At 40.1% G+C, this 16463-nt stretch overlaps 1 protein-coding gene across 2 annotated transcripts in view; it reads left to right on the forward strand.

Moving 5' to 3' along the window:
* Positions 1-15738, forward strand: part of parp14rs3 (poly(ADP-ribose) polymerase family member 14-related sequence 3) — a 27220-nt gene extending 11482 nt beyond the window's left edge. The window contains exons 10-26 of one of the 2 annotated variants that reach the window (XM_030081192.1): positions 626-688; positions 1690-1866; positions 3780-3961; positions 4071-4116; positions 4246-4350; positions 4484-4546; positions 4951-5127; positions 7041-7213; positions 7517-7595; positions 7904-8023; positions 8690-8752; positions 9067-9243; positions 10127-10309; positions 11772-12419; positions 13707-13870; positions 14135-14309; positions 15343-15738. In XM_030081192.1, coding sequence (XP_029937052.1) covers positions 626-688; positions 1690-1866; positions 3780-3961; positions 4071-4116; positions 4246-4350; positions 4484-4546; positions 4951-5127; positions 7041-7213; positions 7517-7595; positions 7904-8023; positions 8690-8752; positions 9067-9243; positions 10127-10309; positions 11772-12419; positions 13707-13870; positions 14135-14309; positions 15343-15638 — 2891 coding nt within the window. In that variant the 3' untranslated portion in view covers positions 15639-15738. The remainder of the gene's footprint in view (positions 1-625; positions 689-1689; positions 1867-3779; positions 3962-4070; positions 4117-4245; positions 4351-4483; positions 4547-4950; positions 5128-7040; positions 7214-7516; positions 7596-7903; positions 8024-8689; positions 8753-9066; positions 9244-10126; positions 10310-11771; positions 12420-13706; positions 13871-14134; positions 14310-15342) is intronic. The other variant, XM_030081194.1, reaches the window with a different exon arrangement.
* The last annotated feature ends 725 nt before the right edge of the window (positions 15739-16463 follow it).

A 16463-nucleotide genomic window follows, 5' to 3' on the forward strand; every position in this document is an offset into this window, starting at 1 on the left:
CTCAGGTGTGCAGTATGAACTTGTAATTAATAACAGAAACAAGAAATACATTGCTTTCTTGTTATGTAGCAGTAAAAACCACTGCACTTATGAAGAAAAAACAAAGCTGCTGATGGTGCTGCATGCCCATGTTGGCTACGGTATTGGCCAAATGTGTTGTACAATAAAATAAGAAAGGAAAAAACATATTCAAAGTCAGTTTTGCCTTTCACTGCCTCTCAACCTAGCAATATTTGTTGGACCGTTACCAATGAGCAGACTGATAGCTCCTCATAGCTTTTGTTGATACATTTTGGTTAGTCTGAATTTTTTAATGCAGGGGTGTCCAATCATGTGCCATGGAGGGCCAAGAGGCTGCAGGTTTTCATTCCAACCAAGAGCTCCATCAGGTGGCTTCACTGATCACCCCACCTTGTATCAGAAAGAAAGAACTAATCAGTGAAATCACCTGGTGGAGGTCTTGGTTGGAATGAAAACCTGCAGCCTCTTGGCCCTCCATGGCACATGATTGGACACCCCTGTTTTAATGTGTGAAACCAAACCAGACCAAACCAGTATTTCTCTTATTCATGGGATTTAGTTCGTCTGAGTATGCAGATTTGATTTCTCACATTGCTTCCTGCAGGTGTGTCTGGAGCCATCCTGAAGGCAGCAGGAAAATCTGTGGAAGATGAATGCCAGAAACATGGTAGAGAAATAGCTCAGATGAACATTTCTAGTAATCCTATCAATGGTTTTCTCCATCTGGACTTAGCCGTGTGATTTCACATTTCAGTGCATTGATTGTCCTTAAAGAGTAGACACCATGCATACACAGACTTTTTGCTGCAGGCTGGTGGAGAAGTGGCAGAAAATAACATGAAAGTGGGAATTTATGCAACATTATTATTGTAACTATTATTATTTCCTTAATATCCAATTACATTGTGCATGTATGGTTTTGTCCAAGTCTATTTATTTATTTTTTTAAATTATTATTATATTTATGAGTGAGAATATGTCTGTTGCACTGTGTCACACATAATACAGATGGGCTGATGGCTGGATTTATTTAGAGGCACATGTGCGATCAGTGAATAGTCATTCTGATGAGCTCTAAACAGGCTGAGCTGTGTGTAATGGCTGTGTGTAATGACATGCAGCAATGGCAGCTTTGCTGCTGTTAAAGGACTTTGTTGTCCTTTCAGTTGTCGTGTCTAAAAAGTGAATGAGCTGCAACCTCCACTTATGTCTGATTGTGGGAGTGGCCATTAGGCTTGTGTATGTGTGAACAATTACACAAAGACTGAGATTTATAAAACAGAACCATGCATACACACCGCTTTATAAATCTGACCTAAAGAATGCATATGCATATCTCTGGCTTTGTACGCACACACAGTTTTAATCATGAATTTTACAGTTTTATGCATCTGACCCCAGGAGTGGACTCAGGTGGTAACATCCATCATTGTGCCTTATTTACAAATAAATTTTGTATGGATAAAATAATGACATTGACATATAATTTAAATTTATATATGCATGGGAATGAGAGGCGACAGAAGGCTTTATTTTCTGACCAGTAATATTAAAGGCCTTTCCTGTCATTGCTCACAGTTTGTGAATAGCATTTGGTAATGTAGCTTGCTCTTCCTGCACAAACCCTGCATCTCTGAATCTGTATTTCTCTAATCTTGTGTTTCCAAGGTACCCAGAAGGCTGATGGGGTTGTGTTCACTGGCAGTGGCAACCTGAACAGCAAATACATAGCTCAGATGGTTGGACCGAACAGTGCCTCTGACATCTCTGCTTCCATTGAGAAAGTCCTTCAGTTGTGTGAGAGTAACATGGCTGCCACAGTGGCAATTCCTGCCATCGGCACTGGTAATATAAGCCATATTGATGGTTGATTGTTTTACCAAAAATACACCACTGCAAGATGAATATTCACATTTTAAAGGGATAGTCCCTCCATTTAAAAAACTGAATGTTATTTCACTTCCTCCCAGCTGTTATGAAGGGCAGTAGTGGTTCTGTTGGTTTTAAGCAAAACTATCATCCACGTGTACTCAATAGTCTAATGTGCACATTAGTTTCAGAGAGTGACATTTTTAAACTGATTTTAACCTTCTTTGAGTGGATTAAGGTGGTATTTTTCAGAATGTTAGCTGGGGGGAAGTCCACGTCAGTGTCAGGAAGCTAACAGTTAGTATTTGGAGCATGCAGCCAGTATCCAGTAACACTGAGAGGAAGAGAGCACCACTACTGTCCTACAGAACAGCTGGGAAGGGCCGAGGGTTAAAATGGTTAAATGGTAAAACAATAAAAAAGTTTTTCAAAATGGGTAAACTATCCTTTGACCATGTAACCCCTAAATCTGTCAGTGTTCTATCAGTTGAGCTACAATGAACATGGAGCATGGAGGTCAAGCAAACAATGAGGATTCATCGGTAGACAGTTTGAGTTTGTTTAAAGAAATAGCTTCCGCAGACTAAAGGCCGGATTATGCTTCCGCGTACGGGGGTTGTGCGAAGCATGCATTTCCTACGCGGTGCGTGTGTGTCCAACATACCTCTGCGAAACACACTGAGCAGTTCTCCTCCCACCAACGTAGACCCTGTGACGTATGGTCGCTGCTCTTCTGTACGTCTTTGTAATGGCGAGAGGACGAGTCGTATAGGTGCGGGTACTTGCACACCTCCTCGGCCAGGCGTTCTTCTGTGAGATCCAGCACTCTCCAAAGTTTTCAAACACAACTGACGAGTTGAGACACAACAGTTGTTTTAAAAACGGCGCTGCTGGCCGGCACAACAACAGGATGTGATGCCGGTTGCAACGAAATGCCGGAAATGATGTACTTCGGCGGACTAATCACAGCTCTTGTGAGGCTGCGTAGGGTCCGCGTAGTTACAATTTTTGGGAGGCGCGCGCCAAGGCTCTGCGGCGGTCGCACAACCCCCATACGCTCTTCTTACACAGAAGCATAATTCAGCCTTAAGACAACATGTTGGATACGGTTTTCACCTCTGTGCACCCAGTAGTTCAGTTCCAATGGCTAGCATTAGCTTAGCATAAAGACTTGAAGTCTGGGGAAGTCGTTAGCCTGGCTCTGTCAAAGTAAAAAATTAAACCTTACAGCAACACTGAAGCTGTCTTCTTTACACAGTGGATCATTACACTGTGTACACGTCTCGGAACTTTTTTTTTCTTTAGAGGTGGTTTCAGGAGAAGTTTGTAGGTGGAGCTGTGAACTGTACACCGCTAAAGGTATACCTTCTCCCAAAGCTACTCTCGTTTTTGTATTTTATTTTAAGATGTGTAGAGACGTGTATTTCAAATCCACGATACACTGTGTAAATAAGAGAGTTTATAGCGAGTTAGGACACATGTATTTTTTCCACTGTTCCACTATGTAGACCAAAATGTTTAAGTATACCTCTAATAGTGTGTTCACAGCAAACGTGAAGCAAGTTTTTAACGTGGTGCAATCACATACAAAGTCGATGCAAAGACTTGAATAGATGCGAATTCACGGCGGGAGATGTGAATGACGTGAATTTCCACGTTGTGAAAGACGTGAACATGCATCACTTGCATATTCGCATCAGTTGAAATTTTTGAACTTGAGCAAAAAATTTACAGCCATATTTGTGCAAATCCATGACACCTTGCATTTGGTCTGAACACACCTGAAGTCTATCCCAACAAGTCAATGTGAATATTAAGCGCTTATTTTGATTGAATATAATATAATATTTTCCCTCTTGGTTATTGGTCACTATCATATATCCTAACAGGAAGAGGCGGCATTGACACCAAGAGTTCTATCAAGGCCATTTTGAAAGGAGTGGAGAACCACACCTCACAGACTCCCTCCTCACACCTTAAAAAGATCTTCATAGTGGCTTTTCAAGACAGGATTTTTGAATCACTGAGGAAAGTTTTCAACAAGAGGAACAGGACACAAAGAAGTGGACAAGTACAGTGACATTTGTTGCAATACTGAAAACTGCTGATTATGCATGCATTTCATCCTGTAAGAATGGTTATCAGATATGTGAGGAATTTTCTCCTACCATTTTCTCTAGGCAAGGACAGTACCCACAAAACTGTCTGATCTCCCGCCAAATCAAGGTTTGATACACTTTTGGTGATAGCAAATTAAAAAAAAAAAAAAAAAAGATCATTATCCCAATTTAACCATGAATGTGCTGTAGTGAATTAATCCTCTGCTTTGTATTTTCCATTGTTACTCCACTCTAGTTAAAATCCAAGGCGTCATGATTGAAGTGAGGAAAGGCGACATCACTTACGACGTGGTCAAAGGCATTGTGAATACAACCAATGCTAATATCAACTTACAGGGAGGTTGGTGCACTACTTTCTTGTGGGCACCCAAAGCGCCTTTTTCAGTTTGGTTTGGTTGATTCTGGTGTGCTTGTCTTTTTTTAAATTAAGACAACAAAAATTTGAGTGAAACTGGACTGTGATTTCTTTTCAGGTGTCTCTGGGGCAATTCTAAAGGCAGCCGGGCCTGCAGTTGAACAGGAATGCACCAATATCCGTGAGTGTACATTACTTCAGTTCAATTCAATTCAATTAGTTATCTCAAGGTATTTTACAGAAACCCAACAGATATTGGCCTAATCGAGAGAGAGAGAGAGCGAGAGAGCGAGAGAGAGAAAATTGGAGTAGTATAATATGACTAATGACAACTAAAATACATATTGTAGAAATGGGTGTTGATCATGGGGTGGTGGACTTGGCTTCAGTTTGTGGGTTTGGGAGCTAACCTCTTTTGCTTACTAACGTTCTTAAAAAATAACTCCCTTAATCCATTCAAAGAAGGTTTAGCATCACTTTACTTCACTCTTAAGTGTTGCTTTCCAAGCAGCGAGCTCATTGGAAACCCAGCTCGTTGAGTGAATTTGATATGATGTGGTTGGTGCCCTCTGTTTGTCTGCAAAGGCCCTTTGAAAGGCTCCGAGGCGGCAGTGACCAGTGGTGGAGCCCTGCAGTGTGACTTCATCATCCATATGCTGGGGCCCCATTCTGTGGCCGACGCCTCCACACGGGTGACCAAAGTACTGCAACGCTGCGAGGAGAAAACCATCACTACAGTGTCATTCCCTGCTGTTGGAACTGGTAGGAAAGAGACAGTTGCATTGCTGTGCATCTCCCCTTACAACATGGCATGGTTTACAATTATTAAAAAATAATAATAATAAAAAATAAAAAAAAACTACAAGAGACTGGAAGACCTAAGACTAGACAAAATAGACAAGAAAATAACAGACTGCAAAAGAATTACACATGATGGAAAAAATCTAAAATTAAAAAGTCTGCCACCAAAACAAGTCAAATAAAGATGTTGCCATGTGCATGGGAAGAGAAAAGGGCCATAAAAATAAGAAGAAGAAGAAGAAGAAGAAGAAGTATAAGAATACATTTAACTTAAATAAAATATACTAAAAACTGTGAAAAGTAAAATCTAAATGAAAACTCCGAAGTGGTTTCTGAACAGTAACTCAAACTAAACTAAACTGAGATGGAAGTCAGCTTCGGAATAACCACAAACCACTGATGGAAATGATAAAAACATGACCCTTGCAGTATGGATAGAAATTAACGTTTGAGCAAATTTTCTGTGCTCAGTTGAATGTCAGTCTATCTCAAACTTAATCTACAAATTAGGGTTGCCTACCAGGGTTTCCAGACCCACCGAATACTGTCATTCAATGGGCTCAGATCAGAGATGAACCAAAGTCAGTCTTTGTCCCACCTATGATCATTGGTTAGCATTAAACCAATCAGAGTGGGTTAACTGAATGCATCCTGAGGCCTTGCCACAACAACAGCAACGTTTAGTCTGGCTAAATGTTCATCTTTTAATTTATGGATGCCATAACATTTCTTGAGAACAGAAGAAATGACCAAATTTAGCTTGGTGTTGGTAACACGACAACTTTTCACAGACGATGCCATGTTGGTTTACTTCTCTGAAGTGAAGGCGTCGTCAGAGAATTTGAGAGTTTGGAATCTCGCACAGATTCCAATCAAGTTTACCCCCAGGAATGAGAGCAGTTCCAGACCTCAGGAATCACCATGTGATTGAAAAATGTGGGCAAGGTGATTCATGAGGGCTGGATGCAGGCTACGATTTGCCTGATACATGTTTGTGGAAGGATGACACCAAGACAGATATTTTTAAATTGATGCCAATTGACCAAATTGTTTAAAAAAAAAAAAACAAAAAAAAAACTCTGTTGCTCGATCCCCTGTCTCCCCTCATTCTGTTTAATTCCACTAAGCCCCTCTGCTTTCGTCTGAACATGCTAAGGTACAGCTGTGGAAACAGATACTTTGTCAGTTATGTAGGATTTCTATTACCAGCAGCTACCACTTCCTCAACCATGAAAAAGTGTCCTCCACACAACTAGACTAACACAAAGTTTTACACACAATTACCTACAATCCATAAAGCATTCTTTGTTTCTAACATTTGTGATTATTATAACAGCCTGTTTTTATTTTATTCATTTATTTATTTATGTATTTGTTTATTTTATCATGATAATGCCTATCCAGTAATTGGAGCCTGATTTGACATCAAGCAGACAGCTTCATAGCAGTTCGTGCATATTCCGCCGTTGGCTCCAGTGCTTTCCCATGCTTAATTTTGGGATCTGACCAAGTTTTCTTTTTGCTGCAAGCTTGGTGAAGTAACAAATCTAGCTCACAGTTTGATGAAACTATCTACAGGTTAGTAGTGACAAGATAATGTGCAGACATATTTGAAAGAAATCTAAGTAAACGACTAACAAACCTACAATAACAAAATCCCTAATCTTATTTTAAACATCTCCAAAGCTTATGCCTCACTCTCTGAATCTGAGGAATGGAACACCAGCTCTAGATTTAAAATGTGCTTTATTCAGCTTTAAGAGAGAAGTCTTTCTTCCATTTCCCCCTCCCTATGAGTTTCCCTTGATACATTTAAGTAATTAATCAGTTTTAAAAAGGTTTTCACTCACAGATCCTGCCTCCTCCTCCTGCAGGTGGCGGTGGCTTGACGGGCACTGACTCGGTGGGGGCCATACTGCAGGGCATTGACGACCACTTGTCTCAGTGCACCTCTACTGTCTTGAAGCTGATCTACATAGTTGTTGACCAGGACAGGATCCTGCAGGAGTTTGAGCAGGGCCTTAACCAGTGGAAGTCAAATCAGCAGGTACACTCACATTTACATTGCACATTGTAGGCATTTAGTAAATACTTTAATCCAGGGAAGTTACACCAAGTGGAAGAGCAGAATAATGTTACCAGTACTGGCAGCAGTCCTTATAACACGGAGTGCAGGGCACAAAGTGGCATTGCTAAGATGGTAGAGCAAGTAAGAAAAATGCTTTAACTGGAATATTTATTTCACCATCAAAGAGTGGCATGCCAGGCACAAATATGACATTTTTTTTTTTTTAAATCAAGCCTCCTGAAACTAAAAACAAAAGTGTCTTTCCCATGCTGTTGAACCCAGATGTTGAAAGATGAGGAGGATGATGAGGATGAGGATGACACCACTACTTCAGAGGAAGATGACAGCACTGACCAAACATGTCAGTTGTTTTCTCATTTTAAAAAATATCTATCTAAATCTGTCTATCTAAATATTTTATACATTTTATTTATTTATTTTCTCACCGGCAAAGCGCACGCACCATGCACCAGGGCTTAGTCTCAGTCACAGCGACTGGGGTTCAAATCCGACCTCAGGTCCTTTGCTGCACATCATTCCCTCTCTCTCTCTCTCTCCCCTGCCCTTCCTGTCTATCTCTACTGTGACTGTCAAATAAAGCAGAAATGCCAAAAAAATAATCTTTAAAAAAAAAAATAGCATTTTCATGAAGTTTCCTCTTTATCCCAGCAGCCACAACTGAAGCCATGATTGGACCAGTTAAAGTCAAACTGTTTTGTGGTGACATTACAAAGGAGAAAACAGATGCCATCGTCAGCAGCACCAACACAAGCCTCACTCTCAATACAGGTATCAGAAACAAGCACGCACACACACACACACACACACACACACACACACACACACACACACACAGGTATCAGATACACACACACACACACACACACACATATATATATATATTTATATATATATATACACACACATATATATATATATATATATATGTATCTGTGTGTGTGTGTGTGTGTGTGTGTGTATGTATGTATGTACACACACACACTGATCCAACTCTTAACCCAGGCAAAAGCTAGACTGTATAAATGTTTTGTGAAAGCACCAATCGGTATTCTCACAATATTGTAACAGTATCAGAAAGTGATATTTCATTTTGTCCTCATCAGCCAGCCCTGAACTGTGTAGTTAGCATGAGCAGTGATAGCTGCTGTAGCTGAAGAAACAAACTACCACCTACAGAAAACGCAAACTTCATTGGCAGAAAAAATCATCAAGCAGTCCACTGGCCACACTGTTTGATTGACAAGTTATTACTGAGAAATGAAGTGTCTATTTATAGAGCCAAATGAGGCTACAAAGTTGAAAGATGAAAAACCACCAGAGCATATCAGCAGTAGCAAAGGAAAAGTGTATTAATTTATTAAAAAACTGAAACAGCAAGTCAGTGAGTGAGGAGAAAATGAAGAATCTGATAGCTCTCCTTCTTCATCTGTGTAGGCGTGTCAGGGGCCATCCTGAAAGCAGCAGGGCAAACAGTGGTGGATGAGTGCAGCGCACTGGGTACGACAGCTCCATTTTTTTTCTTAAAAAAAAAAATAATAATACATGTTCAATGCAGAATATTTCTGAAATACAGTTGATTATATACTCAAACATGATATTGTGTCCATGCATGATTTTGCTGAAGAAAGTATCCAGTAAGTAATAATAATGTGGTCATGATGTAATGCATAATTGGGTGGACAATTTATTGTTAACAATAATTACAATACAATTAAACTGACAGTGATGGATTGAAAGATACACATAGCAGTCTTTACCAGCTGGTCAGGTAGTGGGAAGTGATGCAGAGGTTTTGGTGCTGTCATCCCAAGGAACCCAACCCAGTGATGGTGTTGTCATCACCAAACCTGGCAACCTCCCTACCAAGCACATTATTCACATGGTGGGCCGGACCAAGGAGGCAGACATCACCAGCTCCATGCTCAAAACCTTAATGATGTGTGAAAGCCACAAACTCCAGTCTGTTTCCTTCCCAGCGCTTGGTACAGGTAAGCAGAACCCTTCACTCAGCTCATGACTGTTTGAATCTAAATATACTGTTGGTTTTATGGTTTTATGGTAGTACAACTAGGCAAAAAAGTAATGCTATACCTTGGTTATAGTGGGACAGAACATTTGAACATGGAAGGGAAGATTTTCTGAGCCATCATAGCAATAATCAGATCTGAAAATAGCCTTGATGAAGCAGTGCTTCATCAAGGCAGGGTGTCAGGCTGCTGAGAACATTGATTTTCAAACTATGGGCCCCAGCTGTTTGAAGGCCACATCGATGCAATCTTTTCTCTGCAACAGACAATGAAAAGTTTGTTATCATGAAATGTGGCCCACAGCATATAGCCCACTAAAGCACCACTGCCTGTGAGGCTCTGTGAAAGCAACAATGAGGTAGCAGCTTCAGCAAATGTAAGGTTCAAACTATACAAATGGTGGCTTTATTTGGCTTTATGTACTTTATTACACTTAACTGACTGAATGAACTCGGAGATGATAAGGTGTAAAATATGTGGCAGCTAAATAGGAATTTTGAAGCTGTAAATGACCTTTCTTCATATTGATTGTATTTTGTAAATATTAGCGCAGTTTGGGCATGTATTTTAAGCTCATGGGATCTGAACATTTTTACTATTTTCCAACAGCAGATAATGTTATTTAAGAAGGTATGTTAACCGACACGATAAAGATAATGCTTATATGATACTTTATTGAAATTACTATCCTAAAAAATGCTCCTAACCTGACTTGAACATTTTTCACCATTAAAATAGACATCCTAAAATGTCTAACTGTATAACTATTGACTAAGATATGCAAAGATGTTGAGAGGTTAAACCTGTAACTTTCCATGTAACAAGTAAAACTTTTTTTTGGCAGGGGCTGGAAACCTAGGGGCACTGCAGGTTGGGGGTGCAATGATCGCTGCCATTCAAGAACTCTTAAAAACTGTGAAAGCACCATCCCTTACAAGTATTCACATTGTGATATTCCAAAGCAAGATGATGAAGGATTTTCAAGTGGTCATGAAGAAACTCAAGAAGGTGACTCCCAAGGCAGCAGGTAGATTCAAGATTCAAGGTTTATTTGTCACATGCATGAATGTACAGGTACAGCAGCAGTGAAATGTAATTGCAACAACTCCGGCACTGTGCAAGTAAAAAATAAAATAAAATAAAAATAAAAATACAAATAATAATAATAACGGTAATAATAATAATAAAAAAAAAAAAAAAGAAAAGAAAATAAGATAGAAATAAAGATAAAATAGAAAGAATATATGACATTCCTATATACAATGAACGACTATATACAATCTGCAACAATATACAAAAGGTTGTATATAGTCGTAGGTAAGCAAGAAGGCTAAAAGAAGGCTAAAAAACTAAGGCTCTGGCTGTCTCCCTTCTCAATAAAGAGATCTCAGTGTATTTGTCTTGCACTCTTTGGCATCACCAGCCTGTAATGTTAAAGTCATAGTTCACCCATTTTAAAAAATGTCATACTATTCCACTTCTCCTCTTGCTGTTGTGTAGGACAGTAGTGGTGCTCTCTTCCTCTCATTGTTACTGAGTGCTGGATACTGGCTGGATGCTCCAAATGCTAACTGTTCGCCTCCTGCCATGAAGCTGGACTTCCCCCCAGCTAACACTCTTAAACATAACTGCCACTCAGATTGTCAAATTAACAAACAATGGTTGAACTATTTCCTTGTCTTTCTTGTATATAAACGAACATAGCAATAACATTACTTACCAGCTATCTTTAAGAACTCCAGGGAAGGTTATTTTTTCCTCCAACATATGTATACAGAATCTTCTTCCATATCTGTGGTTGCTGCTGCCCATGTGGTGCAAAACTGATACAGGAAGTGCAGAAGGTTCTTCTGGAACTTCAGATCTTTCTGGAAGTTAAAGTCCCCATGAAATGACCTCAACTAACTAACAGCATCTTAAATAGTGACATCATCCTGCACCAGTGGCTGTATATTGAAATTTCAACCAATAAATTCACAAATCTTTAAACATCCTCTCTCTTCCACTTATGGTGTTTCTGTGCCAGACTGATATAATATTGGATTGGACTTTGGTCTGTCCTATTGGTTTATACTTGGGAATGATCCTTTCCTGGACTACGTGCTGCCCAAACATCCTGTTTCAACAGGAGTCCATTTCATGGGGTTTTTAACTAACAGGAAAAGTACAGTTATTAAAAGTCATTTGTGTAAAACTGTTGTTCATGTGCACCTCGCAATTGTATGAGCATTTCAGATACAGAAAGTAGGTATTTTGAAAATGCATCAACTATTGCTTTAAGTGCACTCTAAATTCGGTCCATAGTAAAAAATGTGGGTGTCACTCTATCCATCCTAGCTTTGTGATGTGCTGAGGGTCTGCCCAGGGTGTCTTTCAACCCAGTGTATACTGGAAAAGGCCCCAGTTCCATGTGACCCTAAATAGGCGAAAGTGGGTAAAGAAAATAAATGAATGTGTTTTTTTTTCTTAATATCCCACTGGCTCTACAGCTGCCAAAAGGCTTCGGAAACTTCATCCAAAAAGCCATACATTTTCTACCGTACACCCCAAGCAGCCCACCCTGTGTCTAGCCAGCACCTGCAGAGCAGTATCCTTCCCTGCTGTTGAGATTGTGGTGACGGGGCGCTCTACTGCCAGCCTGGCCCAAGTAAAGAAGATGATTGATAAGCTGCTGTCTGATGAGTGCTACAGTGAGGACCTGATTTCCAGCCAGCTGTCCTCCCTCCTGGAGCCAGAGAAGCAGGCCATCGTGGATTTGAGCAAGAAGAGCCAGGTATCCATCGAGGTTGTCGGTAAGGACAAGGCCATCATCTCTGGGAAGAAAGACGACGTTCTGGGTACGGCCCTCAAAATCAACAGCCTCCTGCAGAAAGCTAAGGAGAGGGAGACCAGGGAAGGAGAAGAAAGGAGGCTCCGGGAGACGGTGCGGTGGGAGGCTGGGGACGGCGAGGACTGGGAAGAACTGGACCAGAGCATCAGTTTGGACCTGGAACACGCATTCCATGACAAAAAACCCAGCTTCAGCTACAAGCACCAGGGAGAAACATTTACTATGGATCTCAGAAAGATGCAGCGGGTGGACCGCAACGGAACCATCACACACTTGAAGAGGACCCTGAAGGCTGATTCCGACACAGGTACAACCCTATAGAGTCAAATTATTTTGGAAGACATTTAGCCTACATGAAAAGGCTAATCCAGTTCAGGTCCATTTTTATACTGTAATACCAAAAGTTGACATATATCTGTTCCCTTCCAAACTGAGGTCAGAAGTTGTATTTTTGTTCTTCTGTTCTGTTTGTTGACAAAAATGTCATTATATTTCATCGTAGTTTTTGTCAACAAAGTTTCATTTTTCACATCCTGGAAAAAGTGTCATTGATAAATTTTTTGTCATAACTTTAGTCAACAGAATGAACGCTGACACAAAAATCCCCCTCACCTCAAGGTTTTATGTATAACCAATAGACTGACCACATGGGGAAACTAAGGGCACGAGGGCAGCTTTTTGGTATATAGTAGACATTATAACACAGTGCCCCCTAGTGTGGCTGTTACAGTCACTTTGCCAACCAACCACTGCAGCCAAATAGCTGCGGTCTCCCTACTTCAAAATGCAGTGGAAACAAATGACGACCCCATAAAGAATTTGTGATGTGTTTTGTTAACATAAACATGCTGTCAGTCTGGTTTTGTGAAATGTTGAAAATCAAAAGTGAAAGGAGTAAGATGTTTCCATTCCATAATAACCGGTTTTATGTGGGAGTGAGCCAAGCATCTCAACCAGTTCTGAATAATCTAACTATGATTTGACATGGGTGATTTTCACTCACTTGTGGCAGAAATGTGTTTTATAGCCTTCCAAAAGTCAGAGAATTCTCCTTGCAAGGAAAAGGACCTGATGTTTCACTGCTGCAAGACAAAACATGTCAAAGTGATAGTAATACACTGCAAAAACTCTATTTCAAGTCACAATGTCTTATTTCTAGTCAAAATATCTCATTACACTTAAAATAAGACATGATCACCTCAGAAGTAACTTGTTTTTAGACAATTTTCACTTGTTTCAAGTGAAAATTTGCTTGAAACAAGTGAAAATTTGCTTGTTTCATTGGCAAAATTTGCCAGTGGAACAAGTGAAAATTCACTTGAAACAAGTGAAAATTTTCTTGAAACAAGTGTAAATTGTCTAAAAACAAGTTATTTCTTAGGTGATCATGTCTTATTTTAAGTGTAATGAGATATTTTGACTAGAAATAAGACATTTTGGCTTGAAATAAGACAAATATTCTTGGTAAGATTTTGAGTTTTTGCAGTGTACTGCTGACTTGCCCATTCGTTTTCTCCTCCTGTCATATGTAACAGGTTACATTTTTTTTTTTTTTTTTTTTTTTTGCTGAAAATGAGTTGTTTCTCTGTTTTAGCTGTTATACAGCCTCCACGCACCTGGACCAGAATGGTTAATAAGGACATGGAAATGATTGACTTGGCTCCAGCCTCAGGGGAGTACAAGAAAGTTGAGGCAGGATTTATTCTGACATCAAAAAACCTTGCACTTCCCACCCAGCAGACTGTGGAGGTGGTCAAGGTAAAGATAGACATTCTTTCTGATACATACATGACATGTAAAATTCAAAGATATGTCAATAAAGTTGATGACCTGTAACTCTTTGAAACCCAGGATGAGCATTTATTTGAAATGATTTCATTTTTACGGCTTGGTTGGGTTTCTTCCCCATTTTTTGGCTAATTTACTGGTTATGCTCTGGTAATTGCCACAGATAATTTCCAGAGATTATTATTATTCTGTCATTCTCATCTTCAGTTGTCCTCACTATGTCAATGTTTCCAGATCCAGAGGATTCAGAATAAATACCTGTGGCAGAGGTATGCAGTGAAGAAACAAATCCTGGACAAGAAATATCCCACCAACAAGAATGAGTTGAACCTCTACCACGGCACCACTGCAGACATCTGCCACAAAATCAACAGCACTGGCTTCAACAGGAGCTTCTGTGGGAGAAATGGTAGGCATGTGTACAACACACACACACACAGACACACACACACACCTTCTTTACGTTCACAATGAAGCATTAGCCTCATCCTGACACGAGGGTGGAGCCTTAGATTTTTGACCTGAAGACAAATGCAGGGCTGCGTTCCAAATCACATACTTCTACTTTTTACTTGTAGTATGTACTGCAGCTGCCCTTACAAAGTATGTAGTGTAGTATGCAGTATACATGTATATGCATACTATTGGGACACACTACATACATCATCCCTGACCTCCGACACTCTTGCTCACTTCCGCCGCCGTCCGTAGCACCACATTTGAATTTTCATATTTTCATATTTCATATTCCTTATCCTGTCTTTCTGTCGCTTCTGCTGTCACTGAGCAAGGTGAGTGTATCATGTGTGTCGTGTTGTCTTCCGTGTTTATGTGTGGGCATGGCTTGTACACGCAGCTCAGAATTAAAAAAAAAAAAAAACATACCAGAAAATAGTGCTACTGCAGTTAATATATTGTGTTTGTTTGTTTGTTGTTGATAACATTTTTTTTTGGCATCATTTGGAGCTGTAAAAATGATGCTACAAGTCATTAAAGTAAAACTTTATTTCACAATTAGAGTGGATTAAGGCGGTTATTTTTCAGAATGTTAGCTGGGGGGAAGTCCAGCTTCATGGCAGGAGGCTAACAGTTAGCATTTGGAGCATCCAGCCAGTATCCAGCACTCAGTAACAATGAGAGGAGGATAGAACCTCTACTGTCCTACAGAACTGCTATCACATTTTTCAAAATGGTTGAACTACCCCTTTAATGCTCTGATTTACAATATTGAAGCTAAAATGCTACACACAGCCCAGTAAGAACACATATTTGCTAAGCTGCTGTGTCCATTAATTTTATTTTTCTACATTTTATTGAAGTCCTTCATTTCACTGAGAGACTGATGTTTTTAGTGTCATGCCAGGTTTTCACGCTTACCTGTGGAGCACTTTTTAAAAATTTTCATTCCATTTTCTTCACGTCCTTTTTCTGTGTTTTCTCAGCCACTGTATATGGCAACGGCACCTATTTCGCCAAAGAATCATGGTACTCATGTCAAGACACTTACTCTAACCCAGATGTCAGTGGGTTGAAGTACATGTACCGAGCAAGAGTCCTGGTGGGCAAACCCTGCAAGGGGCTCCAGGGCATGAAGGAGCCGAGCCCCCTGAGCGCCAGCAACCCGCAGGCCGGCCTGCACGACTCTGCCGTGGACGACCTCCAGAAACCCTTCATCTACGTGGTGTTCTGTGACGCCGGCGCTTACCCAGAATACCTCATCAGCTTCAAAACCAAATAAGACTGGACTGATATGACACCACAGTATTATTACTGAGGTTGTAGTTTGCAGAGGTCTTGTACTGGACTACATTATATTGAGAGGTGTTTCTAGTTTTTTTCCTCCCTATTTATGTACATGAGGGAGGACAGAATATTGGAAACAGCTCTCAATAAAATGCAGTCCAGTCCAACAGCAGCACTAACTATGAGCTCAATGCCAAACATAGAAGTGAATGAACACCTCTGTTACTGTGACAAGACAAGCTGAGCGTTATAAGCAGCAGACAAGGAAACTTTATGGCTCAACAGTGGGATTGTTGTTGAACTATTTTATGATCCAGTAGATCTTTTGCACAGCAGCCATCTTGACATGAAATAGCAGGTAAACCCAAGTGTCACCAGTGTTACTAATTAAGGTTCCATTCCATTCAGGTCAAACAGAGCCAGGCTCCTGCTGTCATGCATGTTGGCTCAGTATAAAGGCTCTGCTACACTAAATGGAAGGGAACCTTAATTAATTTCATTAACACAACCTGTTTTTACCTGCTATTTCATGTCCATATGGCTGCTATGAAAAAAGGTCTCTTCACTCCACAACTCTTCAAGTTGCTCTTTAGGCTGTTCTCAGAAACATGATTGATAAGAAATCCAGATATATTATTTATAAATTAAAAGAAATCTGAGATTTACTCTTTCAATAAGTAAGATCAAAGTAGTTTACATTTGCCATGGCAACTTATGCTCTGCTATGATAACCCATTTGTCAGGTTTACTTGAACTAAACCTGAGCCAGCCTGCAGCAAGAAAACAAGTTATTTTTAAATTTATAGCTAACACCCCCTCA

Source organism: Myripristis murdjan, chromosome 21, assembly GCF_902150065.1.
Source record: "Myripristis murdjan chromosome 21, fMyrMur1.1, whole genome shotgun sequence".
NCBI classification, from domain to species: domain Eukaryota; kingdom Metazoa; phylum Chordata; class Actinopteri; order Holocentriformes; family Holocentridae; genus Myripristis; species Myripristis murdjan.